Below are 18,858 nucleotides of genomic sequence, written 5' to 3' on the forward strand. Positions count from 1 at the left end.
TTCACTTGTTTTCTTTGATTTTCGGTGCAATTTTGAATCCAGCCCTCAATCGGTTGGTGATTTTGGTTTCCACTGACACATGATTTTATTCTCAACGAATTACACAATGTACAGTAAAGATTTTGATCTTCAATATAGTTCGTTCATCGAGAGCCGATGTGTGATTGAAGTGTTCCCTTAATTTTTGAGCAGTAATATATATATATATAGATTTATTAGTAGCATTAAGCAATTTTGTAGTAGGCACTGGCCATCATAACTCAGATTTGTACTTATACAGAATTATGTTTCTCATTTAAAACCAATGTAACTCCACTTATGATTAACACAATTAAACATTTAAAAGAAGTGCCGATTTGTGGAATTCCATTGTTATAGTTTTTACATAAAATGTATGATTAATACATTGAAGGACTTTTTCATTGATGTAAAAGCACATTAATCATTCAAGCAAAAGAGCAATGAACATATTACACAATGTGCAGAGAACTTATAAAAAGAAAGATACTTTATTAACAGTTTAGAAACAATCTTCTCCCTTTTCTCTCCACACAGTGAAAACATGTACATAAAGAACCAGTGACAAGGTCATGGCAAACACAGCCTTAATTCAGGTGTGAAATTCAGTTTAGTTGTCAGTGCAGTAGACTAATGTCCATAAATACAGATGATGTTTTAAGCAGGAATCTGAAGATATTCACAGGTATGAAACCGCATTTTTGGGAACAAGCTCAAGAAGAAAAGGGAACTGGCACTAAAATGGTAAAGCTGATGAGCCACGCAATTCAGCAGGTATTTCACCTTTCCTCCAAATCACATGTCACCAATATACATTTCTAGACACAAAAGGCAAAGCAAAAGGTGTCTTCTGAGTCAGAGGAAATAACAAAAGCCTAACCCTTTACTAAAAACACATTTCCAGATAATCCACATAAACGACTTTGCAAATTCTTTAACATATAAAAAGGAGAAGTTTGCTTTGGTCAAGCATGCCATTTGTTTCAGATAGTGACTCAGACAAACGGACATTTTTTGAAAGAGAGAAGATCATTAATTCATCATTGTTTAAGAAACTAAACTAAATGTGAACAAAAAGAACACACAGGCTTAAGTTGGGTTTGGTATTTTTGTTTTGTCTCGGGGTCACTGAATAAACAGAACAGATGGGAAGAGGTACCACTGAAATATACACCTTCAGTCTTTATCAAGCTGTTCCAATTTCACCATGTTTTGATGAGGGGAAAAAAAATTTAATGAAATTTTGAACCAATTAACGGAGTCAATAAATACAACAAAAAATCCTTTAAGTGTTCCAGTTGTTATAATTCATCCCCTATATGGTTTACCGATTTACTGCTCTCTGTTGATTCTGCAAATACAAAATGCATACATTTACATTCATACTCTAAATTGTATATACAGTATATAATTTGTAAAGTGCTATAAATATATTGCATGCACATTTTAGGTCATAGTGCTAGTGTTGTGTAGCATATAAATAGATTGTTTCCACATTGATACATTTATTGGATTAAGATTTATACCTGTATCATCCGTATTTTCTGCTGGATTTAGTTCAAGAATGGGTTCTTCCTCTTTTTCTTCAACAGTCTGGGGCTCCTCCACTGGCTTCACCTTTTCAGCTAAAAGTCATTTCATTTATTTAATTTACTACACATTGATAGAAAGACTAACCTAAACTAAGAGATCTAGATATTTTACATAATAAACAAACTCATTGAATATTTCAAAATGAGCATTATCCATTGACAAGGCTGTCAATCAAAATGCACTTCCAGGATATTTTTCTGACTTTAGGCTGGAAAGGTATTCAAAACACAGAGGGAAAAATGGTCATTGTCTCACCTTCTTCACTTATGGGAGGGATAACTTTCTCTGCATCTTCTGTGGTGTTCGTTTTGCCATTCTCTTCTGAGGTGGAGTTCTTGTCTTTAGGCTTAGGTTTAGGCTTGGGTTTGGCAAACTTTGCTTTGTTTAGCAGGTAGTTGACCTCCCTGTCTAAGAGGGAAAGTTTAGCTTCAATGTCTTTTGAGAGCAGGACAGGCTTCTCTGTCGGGGACAATTTCTCCTGTCGAGCTACTGTATCATTCTTCCAAGACTGCAAAGTAAAAAAGAAAAGTAAAAGTAAAAGGTTAACACAAACATCCCAAAGGAATTCACTGAAGGTCAAGGGCAGGGTTTTGAAATGTAGGTACATCATACGCATCATACTTTTGCTAATCTACAAGTTTAGGAGACATCAGTACTTAAAAAGTCATTACACACCATGGTCTCATTAAGGACTTTCTCTAGCGTCTTCAGTTCGACCTCTGTGAAAATCTGGTCATCTTCTGGAATCAGTCTAGCACTCCTGTAAACAACAGCCCAGGTAAGTTACAAGGTTGCTCTCTTATTTAGGACAGAAGACTTGACAGGAAATTATTGTGGAAAGAGGATGAGGAAATTGGGACATGTTGCAGGCTGGACTCAAACCTGCACCATCCACATGAGCACCAGGACTCAAAATATCTGGGAAAAGGTGTGTTTTAACTGAATCAGTTTTGGGGAATGTTACTTTTTAAAAGTTAAAGGAATAGTTAACCCAAAAATGAAAATTTACTAGTTTACTCATACTCATGCCATCCCAGATGTACATGAATTTCTCTTCTGCACAACACAAATGTAGATTTATAGAAGAATATCACAGCTCCGTAGGTCCATACAATGCAAGTGAATGGGTGTCACTTTTGAAGCTCCAAAAAGCACATATGTAAAGCAGCAAAAAAGTAGTCTTTCACTGGAGTCTCCCACATAAGACTCCATTGGTTAAATCTAAATGGTCATAAGTGATATGATAGGTGTGGGTGAGAAACAGATCAATATTTAAGCCCATTATTGCTAGACGTTCTTCTTCCTGCCCAGTAGGGGGGCGTATGCATGAAGAATGTGAATCAACAAACAAAAGAAGAACAATGTGAAAGCTAAATTGGAGATTCACTGAGCAGGGAGGAGCATTTATGTAAAAAATACTAAATTATTGATCTGTTTCCCACCCACACCTGTAAAATCACTTCTGAATACATCAATTTAGCATATGAAGTCGTATGATTAATTTTATGCTGACCCATGTGATTTTTGGAGCTTAAAAATATTTGGTACCCATTCACTTGCATTGTATGGACCTACAGAGCTGAGGTATTCTTCTAAAAATCAATGCCATTAACAATGTTTTTGATGTTTCAATTAAAGCAATCCTCAATTTATGCAACTCTCTTATGAAATCTAACTCACATAAGGAAGATGGTGGAGTGGTTGAGCATGCTGTCTAGAGCTGCCAATCTATCAGGCCATTTTTTCCTCTCCTCCACTCTGAAGAACATGGCTTTGCAAAGCTTATTCAGTTCAGACAGCTTTTCCTTCAGCTCCTTTGTGCCAGCAGAGTAGCCCTCTTCATCCATCCAGTTAGACGCCTCGCTTAGCTTCCCTGAGATCTGTTCTTTCTCCTCCTCAGTCACTACAGCCTGGTACTCATCCTGATACAGCTTATCCTAGATGATCAGAGAAAAAGTGAATAATAGCAAAATAATAGTGTTTATAGGTGACTGTGTATGTAATGCATTTAATTTACAGTGGGTGAACAACTGTATGTAAACCATTTGTTGGTTGATTTCCCAAACAGTGTAAACACTTGCTATGTGGTGCTTTCAAAACAGTACTCCATTCGCTTGAGCATCTAGACTGGCTTACAAAGCTGCACCAATGGCGTGAGACTATGCATTTGTCCAACCAATAGAAGGCAAGAGAAGTGATCTGGATCCCTGTTTGATTATTTCTGCGGTTCTATTTGGTGTTGCTAGTTGCACAGGAATCACACACTTCAGCTTAAAGCCTTAGGTAAAATGATAGTTAGAACATTGAGTACTTTATTAGGTACACCTGTACATCTACTTAGTCATGTGATTATCTAATCAGCCAATCATGTGGCAGCAAAGCAATGCAGCAAAGCAATGCAAAAAATCATGCAGATACGGGTCAGGCGCTTCAGTTACTGTTCACATCAACTATCAGAATTGGAAAATAAATCAGTCATTTCGAACATGGCATAATTGTTGGTGCCAGATGGGCTGGTTTGAGTATTTCTGTAACTACTGATCTCCTGGGATTTTCATGCACAACAGTCTTTAGAGCCAAGGTGCCCAAACCTTTTCCTACAAAGGGCCAAAAATAAAACTTGATTGAGGGCTTTGGGTCAAGACAGGACATTGCATAATAACAAAACTCATGGCCTGAAATTAATTGGTGGATATTTTGGTAATATTATTAACTACATTGTAGCATTTGGTATTTTTAGCAGACACTGACTCAGCAACTGCACAACGGACGTCACAAAACAATGTACACCGAAAATTCAAATGAAGAATGAGTTGGATATATTAATTTGGAAATATGTCAGATTTCATGGGAATTATTTTTGCCCAGAGCCTTTGTTAATTTCCGACCCTGGATGTAACTAGAGATGGAGATGAGAGATGTAACAGGAGTATACACGTCTCTCTTCACCATGCAGATGGTACATTACGCAAAGCATTTTTGCCTTTCTTGCAAATGTGCTGCATTATGAATAATGAGGGAGCACAAAGTTATGAAAGGCGCACGGGCCTGCAATGTTAACAGCTTCGTTGATAATAAACAGGAACGATATAGTTTTAATCACGTTGATCAGTTACGGAGACGTGGTACAAACCATTTGCATGTCGAATTCTCAGGTTTAGAAAGGTTTATAAATCTGTAACATCTTAAGTTCAGTAACTATGCAACAAAGTGCTCCTCACAGCGTACGCTTACACTGCTGACAGCTGTAATTCTCACACCCTAGGATCTGTGAGTCACCAGCCAAACATTGGGAATGTAAGTGGAGACATTTAATGTACCTGAGTCTCAAAGATAAAAGCCTCCAGGCTGTTCAGGGTCTTTTCCCTCTCATGTTTCTCCAGATCGCGGTCAGTCAGGTCTTGCAGTCTGATACAAGTGAGGAAAAAGTATTATTATAATTATAAGTTATTCTTTAGACATGTCAAGAAAATCTTCAGTTACTACACCCCATCCCATTTTCTTCTCTTTTACTCAGTTAATTAATTCTTAGAAGTGAGAAACACTCACTTCTTTTTGGACACTTCCAGATCGTCTGTGCTTGGATCGAGAACATCGTTAACCTCAAGCTCTACTGTGATGTCTTCTGATATTTTGCTCTTTTTATGCGTTATGGCTATCTTGTCAGCCTCTTTCTCTTCTGCATTCTCTCCGTTCGATTTCTCTTCAGGTTTTTCTGCCTTCTCTGCTTCCTTCTCTTCCTGTGATGGAGGTGAGAACAGGATTTTAGTTTAGGAGGTACAATGTATTGGTGATAAATGATCAGTATAATGTATAATACACAAAGTTTTGAAACACTCTTTATTAGAATTTGTATTTTTCACATTTTAGAATAATATTAAAGTCATCAAAACTATGCAATAACATAAATGGAACTATGGGAATTATATTGTGACCAATCAAAATCCAAAATAAATAAATCAAAACTGTGTTATATTTTAGCATCTTCAAATTAGTCACCATTTGACTAGAATTTGCAGACATGTACTCTTGACATTTTCTCAACAAACTTCTTGAGGTATCATCCTGGGATGCTTTTTAAACATTATTGAAGGGGTTCCCATCTATGTTGGGCACTTATTGGCTGCTTTTCTTTATTATTGGGTCAAAGTCATCAATTTAAAAAAAATATATATTTTTATTATATTTTAGTTTTATAACGAAATAAATGAATATGAGCCAAATAACTGATGAACCACCTGAACTGGCTTTTATTACTCACAAAAATAGTCTTTTGCCTGATCTCCTGGGATGTTCACACACACAACAGTCTCTAGAATTTACTCCAAAAGGTGCCAAAAACAAAAAACATCCAGCAAGCAGAAGTTCTGCAGATGGAAACGCCTTGTTGATGAGCGAGGTCTACAGTAACTGAGATAACTACTCTGTATAATTGTGGTGAGCAGAATATTATCTCAGAATGCTATACTGAGATGCGGGTGGGTGCTGTTTTGGTGGTACAAGAGGAACCTACACAATATTAGGCAGGTGGTTTTAATGTTGTGGCTGATCGGTGTATGTATATATTTAAATAAATGTATATAATTTATAAATAAAAAGTACACACACACACACACACACACACACACACACACTTCAGAATTTTACTTCTTGCATATTTACTCAGAATTTTATACTGTTTATTGGGCATTTCATACAGGGTTCCCACCCTTTTTGACCAATTAATTTAAATGACTTTTCCATGAGAACTGAATACAGGTTTTTAAGAAAATCATTTTAATTCAGACCGATTTGTAATCCGATATGTGAACCGTTTCAACAAATGAAACAAATTGAAAATAAAATCACTGGGAAAAATCACACAATCAATATGAATTGAGCAAATTTTACTCTACACAAGATCAATATGTAGTTTTCAATGACTTGTCCACGACTTTTGAGATTTCATTAATTTCCAAGACTTCTCCAGGCTTGGGAAACACCATTATAAAATTAATTTATATTTCCAGGTCTCCCACTGCTTTAGTGTTTATTTCATCTGAATTTGCATTTAGAGAATGTTTTCACAAAAGCTGAACTATTCCAGCCCAAGAAAATGTGGTTAGGTGTTTCTACAGGTATTTGGTATTAAATGTTATGTACAATAAAACAGAAGTTAAAAAAACTCCCCAGAGAATAACACTGTGCCAGGAGAAAATCTGAGCTATTATAAAATCCCAGAGGTTTCATAATCATCCTGCGTCTCACCAGCAACATGAGTAACTCTCACCTGAGTTTCCACTTTCTCCTCTTTTTCAGCTTTCTGCTCCTCTGCCTGTGGCTCTTCCTGCTTTCCTTCATCCGTCTCGGGTTTCTCCTGTGCAGTCTCTTCCTGTTTCTCTCCTTGATCCTGATCTTTCCCAGTCACTTCCTCTTCATCCTGAACCATTACAAAATAGTGTTTAACCAAATGACAAGTTCTCATCCAAGCAAAAATTCTTTAAATCTGTCCATTTTCATGGCAAGTGCATCAGTAAGTAGGTTTACCGCAACTGGTTCTGTCATATTTTGGCTGGCTTCTGAGCTGCCACCCCCAAACAAGCTAGAAATGGTGTTTCCAAGCTCTGTGGTTCAACAAAATTTAGTACACGTTAAAGTTTAGTAAAGTTAAAGTACACATAGGTATAAATTTCCATTGCAAAAATCCACTTTATATTAGGCATCTTTAAAGGAACATGTAACATTGACATAAAGCGTTTAAAATGGGTGCTGCAGTCCAAATTCAAAACATTGGAGAGAGTTGTCTCCCCCGCCCCCTCCTCCCCAGACTCAAAGCTCAAGCGGGTTGAAAGGTCGAGGACATGCAACAGGAACAAGCAAACTGACAATGGCAAGCAAAGAGCCTTACACTGTAAGTTGATCTGCTAATATATATATACGTTTGCAATGTTTTTATTGTTTGCAAATTATAAACCAGCTCATGTGGATTTGTTATAACTCTGTCAATGTTGGCTAGATGTATTGCTGGCTTCGATGGCTGCAGCACGCCGTGTTTGCCTGCTAAATTGTTTCAAATCTGGCAACCCGGCATGTCAAAATACAATTGGGAAATAAGTAGTGGGCGGGATAATACAGGCTAAAAGACAAACAGAAAATCCGGCCCAGAAACAGACATTTCAAAAGTAGAATATTCTGGCTGTAGCATTGTTTTCGGAGAAGCCAGTATGTTAACTTGGCATGTTTACTAAATCTCTGATAACATATTGATCATTTTATTAGTACAGTAAATCTATATTGCACCTTTAACTACTATGTACTTAAGCATATAATATACTTATGTAAATAATTGTTGTTGCATTATACTTGCATTTAAAATACCTACATTTAATTACATCTGTATTACACTGTTAACCTTACCCAAACCTAACCCTACCCCAACAATTTTATATACAATATAAAAAGGTGCATTTCACAAATCTTACTTGTGAGTGTAGACTCTTCCTCTTTCTCCTCCACAACAGTCTCAAAGACTGACTCCACCTGAAGAGTTAAGAATTCAGGCCTATTAAGAATTTACGGTATACTACAACAATGGAAAAGCATACTCAACCTCATGATAACTCAGAGCACTAACCCGATCTAGAACTAGCACTCCACTCTCATCCATGTTGAAATGGGCCTTGATGCCTTTTGATTCAGCATCTGAATGCTTCTTAAAACTGCTGCCCACTCCAGACAGTTTCACCGTTTTAAGATTTTGAGAGCCAAAAACTCTGAGAAATAGAAAGAGAGCTGAAAACAAAAGCTTGAAAGGCCCATTTTTCTACTCAATTTTATAACACAGTAAGTTTTTATCTTGACAGAACTTTCTAGGTTTTTCTGGGAAACCATACACAAATATAATCCCAAATATTTGAGAAGAGTGAACAAAATTTGGCAGTTCACTTACTTCAGGTCCTGTTCACTGAGGAAACTAAGGTCTCCATAGTTGATGTAGAAGACAAAGTCATCCATGTAGCGATTAAACGTGATGACTTTCCTCTGGGGATATGGGGCCATTCTCTGGAACAGAATACGCTTGTTGTGCTTTACCGTCTTTGCACCATCCTCTTCCTCAGACTCACGACTGAATTCAACCTGAGACACAGAAAGCATCTCTGAGACATGAAACTTCTGATTGGTTTTGGAGTTAGCCGAGAGAACAGGCCGGACTCCAAGTCTTCACTCTCTTACCTGAATGGGAAAAACAGCAGCTTCTCTGACCAGGAAAGGTTTGACTTTGAAGGCTTTGCTGAGTGCAGCAGCCTGATAGACGGCACCCATCGCTGCAGCCTCATCTGCATTGATGTTCTTACTCAGTTCCTCTCTGGAGACAAAAGAACATTGAATGAGATCTTTATGCAAGCCACAGTATATGAAACAGTTTAAACCTCAAAGCATCTACTAATAATCTTGAGTCATCATCCTTGAAATCAAAGGGAAGTTTGTTAGATTTGGTCTATTGTATCTTGCTTATTTATTATGAACCAAACTTCATATCTATTACAAGACAGAAACTTACTTTCCCACAGCTTTTAAAAGGACATCCTGCACTTTGGGCACTCTGGTTGATCCGCCAACCAAAATAACCTGTTCAATCTCATCCTGTTGGAATATAAAGTCATTTTTGGATTATTTTTAAACCAGAGATTTGCAGAAAAGAGTCAGTGCTAATGTTTAAGACTAATATCATCTATATTTCCAGTCACCAGTGTCATCTCAGCAGCAGCCAAAGCTTCTTTTACAGGTCCTGGTACTCTGTCAAACAGATCCTCACAAAAGGCCTCAAACTCAGAGCGAGTCACTTTTGCCTTGAAGTCTATATCATCCATAAGACCTTCAATCTGAAGAGAGAAAATAAAACATTTAGATTAAGATAATAAACCATCCTTTTATCCAGATGTTGACTAAACAGACAATAATCAAATTATATGTAAATGTATTCTAGAACACAAAAGCAGTGTGACCAAGTCTAATTATACAAGATTTGTATGTCTGCTTGCATATAACAAAGGTCTAACAAACCCTTATCTCACATACTGTCAAGGATTTAAAGGTATAGTTCCCAATAATGAAAATTCTCTCATAATTTACACATGTCTTTATTCTGCAGAACAGAAAGTGAGATTTTTTTGTAGAATATTGCAGCTCTGTAGGTCTTCACAATGCAAGTGAATGGTGACCAAAGTTTTGGAAGCTCCAAAAAGCATATAAAGGGAACATAAATCCATAAGACTCCAGTGGTTTAATCAATGTCTTCTGAAGCGATCCAATCAGTTTTGGGGGAGATCAGACCAAAATATAACTCTTTCACTACAAATCTCCTACAAGTCTCCTTGACAATCATGACTTCAAGATCAATTACACTTCCTAGCGCCATCTACCACATGCGTCAAGCACTAGGAAGTTTAAATAAGCTACATTTTGGTCAGTTCTCATCCCAAACCATTTGGGTCGCTTCAGAATATATTGATTAAACCACTGGAGTCTTATGTATTGATTTATGCTGCCTTTGTGCTTTTTGGGGCTTCAAAGTTTAGATCAACATTCACTTGCATTGTTTGGACCTATAGAGCAGAGATATTCTTCTAAAATTATTTGTGTTCTGCAGAGAAAAGTCATAAACATCTGAGATTTCATGAGGCTGAGTAAATGATGAGAAATTAAATTTTTAGGTGAACTATTCCTTAACCTTATAAGCTCTGAAGGTGTTTTTTTTTTAAAGATTTCCTGTTTCAGTGGCATACCTAACATTAAAGGCCCATAGCTCAACAAAAAGGGTCAAGTGTTTATCATTGTATCATTGTAAATATTTTTTATGATATAGATTTTTTTCATAATTGGCATTATACGCGGATCAGACACAACATTAAAACCACTAACTGGTGAAGTGAATACAATTTATTATCTCGTTAATGGCACCTGTCAAGGGGTGGGATATATTAGGCAGCAAGTGAACAGTCAGTTCTTTAATTTCATGTGTTGGAAGCAGGAAAAATGGGTAACCTTAATTATCTGAGCCAAATTGTGATGGCTAGACGACTGGGCCAGAGCTTCATCAAAACGGCAGGTCTTGTGGGGTGTTCCGGGTATGTAGTGGTTAGTACCTACCAAAAGTGGTCCAAAGAAGGACAACTGGTGAACTGGCGACAGGGTCATGGGCATCCAAGGCTCATTGATGCAAATTGCTGAAAAACTAAATGCTGGCCATGATAGAAAGGTGTCACAGTTCATAGAACACACAGTGCATCGCAGCTTGCTTACACCATGCTGACCCTTGTCCACTGCCAAAAACGCCTACAATGGCCACGTGAGCATCAGAACTGGACCATGGAGCAAGGTGGCCTGGTCTGATGAATCACGTTTTCTTTTAGATCATGTGGACAGCCATGTGCTTCGTTTACCTGGGGAAGAGATGGCAGCCGGATGCACCATGGGAAGAGGGCAGGCCTGCAGAGACAGTGTGATGCTCTGGGCAATGTTCTACTGGGAAACATTGGGTCCTGGCATTCATGTGGATGTTACACGTATTCCCTGATGGCAGTGGCATCCTTCAGTAGGATAATGAGCCCTGCCACACTGCAAAATTTGTTCAGGAACGGTTTGAGGAACATGACAAAGAGTTCAAGGTGTTGACTTAATGGTACGAGGGGGACCTACACGATATTAGGCAGGTGGTTTTAATGTTGTAGCTGATTGGTGTATATCTCTGGGTGTAAACAAGGTGGCTCTGAAAAACTGCTTTTGTTGCGTTCACAATCATGTCAACTATATCTGAGAAAAGTTGTGTTGATACGACAAAGCAATCAAAGGTTATAGCATTACAAAAAAAAATGTATCATCATGCCCAAAAACATCTCCAAATAAATTAATAAAACAATTGCACATGCAGACACAACAGTGACTAAATGCATGTATAGCATCAAGACTTGAGATTAGTAATGCAATTTCACAAAATTAGTGCCTTTTGACTCAGAGTCTGCATTGAATGTGTCATTTACATTGCATCATCTCCTGGTGGCCATATGTAACATTGTGCTTTATGTGAATTCTCATGATCTAGGCATCCGATTACCTTGTGTGTGGGCTCGTTTGAAAGATAATCACCTTCTCCAAGTAATAATATGTAGCATTTTATGTTCCATTAATTTGTCATGAAGTTATACTAAAAAATGCTGCATATAAGCAACACCAACATAGTTTAAAACATACTTGGCTATTACTCGCTACATTTTTGTCTGTGAGTAAAACCAATAGGCTGGTTGCATCCAACTCCTTGAGAGCTTTTGACACATGGCTATTTGATCAGTTTTATGTTTTTTTACTGATTGCAAGAATATGTGCAGTGCCATTTTTGTTTATAAAAACGGAACATTCAGATTTGTCTGCAAATTTCAAAAGCACTTATTAAATTTTGGTCATAATGCCTGCATGCATTGTAGAGTACAGCTCCTAAGCTTTCAAACTATACCCATTTTGTGTTGGTCAAGACTTTAGTTATTAATATTTTGACGATATTTTATTTTCTCACAGACCCATCTGAGGCAACCCAAAGTACGCAACAGTTCAGCAAATGTGATATGCACTGAATAAAACTATATTCTTATTCCATTAAATACAATGGGGTCCAAAAGTCTGAGACAACTAGTGAAAGTGCTTCCATTTTACATGATTTTCTAATGGGATAATTTGTATTATACATGACAGAATCTGCAAAACAATTTTAAGTGAACAGTTTTGAGTGAAAAGTTTAATTGAAACTATCATACATTTTTGTATTTTGTTTGTCTCCCTTTTAATGATAGTATGCACTTAAGCCATCTTGTGTGCTTCAATAAAAGCAAGGAAATCTGACCTCGTGTAAAGAGTTTACATGGTCACATTTGCTTTCATTTGAATAGTGACCCAGATATAATGGAGAACATTTAACATTTCTTCATTTAACAACATTGCTTTATCTAAATAGCACTATTTTTGGGGTATTTTATTTACAGGTTTAGTGAAAATACCAGATTTTAAATGTGGCTTCAGACTTAAGGACCCCAATGTATCCATTTAAGATGAGCTATTGTATTATACTTACTCAGGAAACGGGATAACCAGCATTTGGTCAAAGTTAATTTGTGACATTGACATATAAGTCAATGTCACAAATTTGCTAACATTTAAATATTGACCTAGATATTGATTTTGAGTCAATGTCACAAATTTGCTAACATTTAAATATTGACCTAGATATTGATTTTGAAGATTTTCACTACCTGTGCCGTGTGTTCAGCATTGGCACTCAGCACGGTCTTTAGTCTCTGTGCCTCTTTAAGCAGTTTAGCCATGGCACGCAAGTTCTCCCTCACGTCCTTCTTGGATTTCTTCTGTTCGTTAAAGAGTTGGGCAAGATGATCTCTGAGCCGTAGTTCCATCTCAAAGCCGCCTAGCGTTCTATCAAACCTGAGTGGGAAAACAAACATCCAGATGTAAATGTACATGTTTTAAATTAACCAGCCAAATTAGTAATCAACGCGCATGGTAAAAACATGATCATGACTAACCCAACTCCACGGATCTGAAGCTGTGGTTGTGTGCCGGATTCTTTGCTCTTCACGGTCTGATATGTGACAATAGTAGCTGTTGTGCTGCCAGATCCCATATCATAAAACATAACATTCTACAAAAAAAAAAGAATATTTAAGATCAAAATGTAGTACAATTCCACATACATTTCAGTATTTGGGTATTTGAGATGAAATACTTTTGAAAAGATGGCATGTTCTGTGTTCTGACATGTAATACTCCTAAAATATCAGTCTAATAAGTGTCTAAAATCCTCTACAACAAATAAACAAGATAACTGTAGAGAACTAATTACACATCCAAATAAAACAATGATTAAACGGTATGCTCTCTCTCTCTCTCCAAAGCATGTAGTCATGAGCAACGAGATTTCATTCAGATCCATTCAGTGTCATTTGAGCCATCATTGAGTTTGTGTCATGAACTTGGCGCCATTTCCTGGTGGCCATATGTAATTAGAGAGAACTATCCTCTCTGCCCATATTTGGATGACTTCCACCTCTGCCAGCAGCAATCTAAATCCTAAAATGATTGGTTTAGCATTCCATAACACTGGACAACATACTACATCCTTTCCGATGACATCATCTGATCCAGGAAAGCTAACATGTTTTTAGCCAGATGCACATTGTGCCTTGTGTGGATCATCTAATGATCAGTGCATCCGATTAAGTTGTGTGTGAGCTAATTTTATATTGTGTGATATTTTATGAAGTTATAAGCAAAAACGTGGCTTATAAGCAACATGCAAGTAAGAAAACTCAAACAATATTCTGGTTGTATTCTATTCCTTGAGAGCTTTTCAGCAAAATATGATGAGGCTATTTGATCAGTTGGAGGCTTTTACTGATTAAAATAATGTGTACATAATTATCTAATATTTTGATCATTTTTTCCTCGGTGGGGCCAATTCGAGCTTTAAGGGTTAATATAAAAAAAACTATGGACATGCGTCAGCTTCCCATTTATCAGTAAAGCTATCATGTGATGAATGAATTTGACTATAAACTTGCTTAACCAAATTTCTGACATTTCCCAAACGATGCAATTAAAATCTTTTTGAAAGTTTCACCAGTTAGTATATTATCTCAGTAGTACCTGAGCAGTAGAGTTGATGTCTTTCCTTCTGAAGACACCATAGTTCAAAGCCACTGCGGTATTATCATTGATAAGCTGAAGGACCTTCAGACCGGCTATTTGCGCAGCCTGCAAGACTGCCCTGCGTTCTGCCTGATTAAAATAGGCAGGCACTGTGATTACTGCATCTTTTATGGGCTGCTCTGTGAAGAGAAAAAAAAGAACTGCAATCAGAATCTGCAAAAACTAAGGTAGTAGTTCTGTTTGAAGTACATCAAGTAATCAAACCTGCAAAGTCTTGAGCCAGACCACGAGAGTAGTTCAAAACCATGCCCAAAAGTTCCTCAGGAGTATACTGGATCTCCCTGGATGTGCAAAGACATTATTAAACTTTCTCGCTACTAGAAAACACTAGCATATATAGCAAATGCATCTGCACATGCTCCATTACTTACTCTGAGAGTTTGAAATGCACTGTTCCTCTTTTGTCATCTCTCTGCAGCTGGTGCTCAGGAAAGTGCTTCTGATACTGTGCCACCTGTGGGTTGTCCGCAGTCTTTCCCAAAATGCTCTGGATGAATCTGTAAACCACTTTGGGGTTCTTGACAGCCTATAATATATAGAATTGATTGGAGTTGGAGACAAAGAAACTGTAAAGCTGTATTTATGGCCACTTGATATGAGCTTGATACAAGGAATAGAAGGCTTCAGTCCAAGGTTAAATAATAATAATAATAATAATAATAATAATAATAATAATTACAATAGGGGAAAAAAACTACATTTATGTAAAGATGTTTAAGATTTTAAATTGAATTTAATATTTTTTTTAATTATGGATTTAATTTAGCATTTTGAATTTTACATTATGAACTGATTTTTACATCCATGTATTAAATTATGGAATAAAAAGACTTACCACTGCTAAAGCACTGTCTCCAAAAAGCCTCTCGGTTTCCTTTAAACTCACGGCAACTGGAGTTTTCCGCCGGGACTCCCTGTGGTAAAAAGAATCTGAATGTAACTGTAGTAAAATGATCAAATTCAATCTGAAACTACAAGTTTTCTATTGCAAGACTTTATAGCAAAAATTGCATTACATTTATTATGGAATAAGACCATGATTGTAAAATACCATGACATCATCATCATGCAACATCATTCAATGGACAAATAAGCCTTGGCTGATTAATGAAATTCAATATTCTGTTTGATGACTGACTTGTTCAATACAATCTCCATTGGCACACCAGGTTTAACTATAGCGATTTTTATCCATTCACTGCCCAAGTCCACAGACATCACAGCAACTGATGCTGCAAAACAAAAATGAAATGGGATACGTTTATAGAATTTGCAAAAGAAATCGAACCAGTAAAAAGGTAAAATTATCAATGTTTCCCAACCTTACCTGTCTGAGAAGGAAGGAGTGCTAATGATAGGCATAAAAGTGCCCATAATGACAGCTTTTCCCTCATTGTGATCTGCAGAGAAGACGCACAAAGACTGATTTAAAGATGCACTCAGTCATGTTTTGTTTATGTCATCTTTAACTTCAACTGACACCTAGCGGTGTGGATCATCATTAAACAAAATAGTTTACAGGTACTGAAGCCAATGTAGAAATTCACCATTCACAGTCAGCCATTATATAAGTAATTCAAGAGTGAAAGTGTCCTATGACAGGGCATTACTGAGATTAAGCAATTGGTATATGGCTGGTCATGTGATCATAACATAGCAGCCCTCATAAGGAGACCCTCACCGTGGAAAACAAAACAGCTTTTATAAGGTCACTGATATGACTAGGGTCTTTATCTTGTGTGAGTGCTCATGATTTTTTACATGTTTCAAAATTACTATTAATTTAGAGTTAAACAGTTCTAATGAGGATAAAATTACGGAGTACACGTTGAACACCAAGCAGGACAGGTCACCATACAACAGGCAACAAAAAAAGCAAGGGAATCAACTAAAGTGTACAAGTTCCTTCAAATCATGTGCAGCATCTCTTTTCAGTCAATAACGAAGATTGACCATTATTGCATCATCATCAAGATTTGAAAGACGTCAAGTGCCATATATGGATCTGCAGGTGGAGACAGGCTGTTGGCGTCACAGGTGTGCAATATGGAAAGACATTAGAACACGCTTTGCATCCTATTGACGCGATCCGTCCCTCAAGTCTGAGACAAAGCCTGAGAGCACGTGGATGTAAATACAATAGTGAAGAGCTTTGCTGAAGGATAAAGGGACTATCTGGCCCAAGTGCATTCAGAGTCCATTGACAAGGGACATGTTACTGGAGTAGATATATTTTCTTTGGACTAATAGTTACATTTAAAGTTCTCCCTTGATTTAGTTTATTTTCACAGTTGATTCGCAAGTGTGGAAACTTCTAGCTGCACAGTCTTTATGACGTATGCGGGACTGTGGCTATCTTCCTGGTGGTGCTTTGAGCATCGTGGCTATGCTAAACTGTCAATTTCACTAGTTGATATGGCAATGTAACTATAATGACCTTTTCTTCTTAAATGTTTGAAACAGGGTGAACTAGCTGGTTTATTTATGTAGACAGAACATATACAGGCTAACAACTCTGATCACATCCTGCATGTCTGAACATATGCAACCAAGCCTTTTTCAAATCACAATATACATATCACAAATTACATGCAATAAACTCTCACATCCCCCAACAAGGCAAGTGAAGCGCAGTGGCTCTTACCTTCTGCCAGATCAAGTTTTATGCTGGTTATAATTGACTGATAAACCTCTCTTGACACCGGAGCAGTAATATTTCAGAAGCGCCTTTGCTTCCCTAATTATGAACCAAAACTTTGTATATCTTTGCTGATCGTGTCAATCAGATGTCTTAAAAAGTTGACAACAAGATCGCATTAAGCAGCAGCAATGCTCTGTGAGCACACCGCCTAGCTTGCTTGAATTTGCTCTTGACAACACCGGCTTCTTCTAACACATTGGGCCCGGAACGCGGCGTGATCTCATTGGATCCACACAGCTAGCAGCACGGCGAGTGATGCGCTGAACGCGATTCTAGTAAATCCCGCCCCTACAGTCTGAATGGAGAACGCTGATTGGTCCACGTGCCAACAAATGTGCACGACTGGTCAGTCGTGGATGTAAGTACGGATCTGATTGGTCCACGTTAATAAGGGGAACTGAACAGCTGTGCGACTATTTGTAGTTTTTAATGCGCCCGTTGTTGTAGTCCAATGTTTAGAGAAGTGATAGTAAATCTGATTAATTTCCGCGTGTCGGTTCTCTCGAACGGCTCGTTTCACTGGACAGGTGTACTTAAGACTCAATAAATAAATAAATAATTGTTAATGCCAAATCCTCTCCCTTAAGAAATTGAAGCAATTACAAAAAAAAAAAAACAAGAGCCAGAGCCAGAGGTCAACAGTTTTGAGGTTGTGAAATGGATAGTTGTTGACACTTCAGGGACTATTTGTGCTCAAAATAGATTTTACATAGTAATTGTAATTCACAAAAATAAACAATCAAAAAATTAAAATTTAAATGTATTAAAAACACGATTATAAGTTTAATGGTACAAGGGGTGGAATGCAAATATTTCAGAAGGAATTAAAAATATTTTTTTTGTTTTTATGGTTTTATTCTAAGTTTTACTCTTTACCTAGAAGAGTCTGACCTCTTTTTTGATAAAATCCCAAACATTATTCCACATACTGAGGACTTTATAGTTGTATGTAATTCAGATCTTGGGATTGAAGAATTGGATTCAGTTGTCTTGAAGATGGATTTAAACAAATCTCAAGGGGCGGATGGGCTCACTAACAATTTTTATAATTTTTTTGGGAGGCTCTAAGAAATTTATTATTCAAAGCACTAAAGGAGTGTATAGAGGAGTTGATGAAACAAGGCTTAACTACCCTGATACCTAAATCTGGAAAAGATCAGTTATTCTTAGACAATCTGAGGCCAATCACTTTGTTTAATACTGATTATAAAATATTTTCTGGTGCTATTGCTGCTTGGCTGAAAAAGTTATTTCGACCATAATTAGTGACACATTCAGGCTTTTTGAAGGCCTTTTGAAGTCTGAAAAGGAGGTCAATTCACAATAACATAAGACTGGTCTTAGATTTACTTGATTATGATGATGTGGTTCAAGGGAGTGGGTTACTTTTTAGATTTTTATAAAGCGTTTGATTCCGTTGAACACCCATTTATTTTGAAAACCTTGCATCACTTTGGTTTTGGAGAAAGAATTATAAAAATAATAGGAATGCTATGTAATGGAATTAACAGCTCTGTAGCTCGGACATGGCACTTGTCCAAGATTTGCGGTTATGAGGGGCATTTGTCAAGAATGTGGTAGCTCACCATTATTGTTCATAATGGTTGCAGAGATGTTATCTATAGTGTTAAAATATAATGGTATTGAAGGGTTAAAGGTGTTGGGCAAATAATAATAAGTCAGTTAGCAAACGACACAATTTTATTCTTAAAAAATGAGCATCAAATCCCCCCAGCCTTACAATCTATTAACACATTTTCTAAAGCGTCAGGTTTACAACTGAACTTAGACAAATG

The 18,858-nt window shown here is 37.1% G+C and overlaps 1 protein-coding gene across 1 annotated transcript; it reads right to left on the reverse strand.

Annotated features, from left to right (window-relative positions):
- Nucleotides 1-492: 492 nt before the first annotated feature.
- Nucleotides 493-17,276, reverse strand: LOC127636759 (hypoxia up-regulated protein 1). Its single transcript, XM_052117472.1, has 24 exons — nt 17,006-17,276; nt 15,689-15,761; nt 15,500-15,593; nt 15,197-15,275; nt 14,733-14,887; nt 14,566-14,642; nt 14,299-14,480; nt 13,179-13,294; nt 12,891-13,077; nt 9,339-9,473; nt 9,152-9,234; nt 8,824-8,956; nt 8,540-8,727; nt 8,225-8,363; nt 8,073-8,130; nt 7,138-7,214; nt 6,881-7,030; nt 5,161-5,351; nt 4,932-5,019; nt 3,292-3,548; nt 2,287-2,371; nt 1,867-2,119; nt 1,545-1,643; nt 493-1,369 (listed from the first exon to the last, which is right to left on the reverse strand). Exons 2-24 carry the CDS (start codon nt 15,753-15,755, stop codon nt 1,320-1,322), a joined length of 2,943 nt encoding a protein of 980 aa, XP_051973432.1. The 5' UTR covers nt 15,756-15,761; nt 17,006-17,276; the 3' UTR covers nt 493-1,319.
- Nucleotides 17,277-18,858: the final 1,582 nt, after the last annotated feature.

This window comes from Xyrauchen texanus, chromosome 44, assembly GCF_025860055.1.
Source record: "Xyrauchen texanus isolate HMW12.3.18 chromosome 44, RBS_HiC_50CHRs, whole genome shotgun sequence".
In the NCBI taxonomy this organism is placed as follows: domain Eukaryota; kingdom Metazoa; phylum Chordata; class Actinopteri; order Cypriniformes; family Catostomidae; genus Xyrauchen; species Xyrauchen texanus.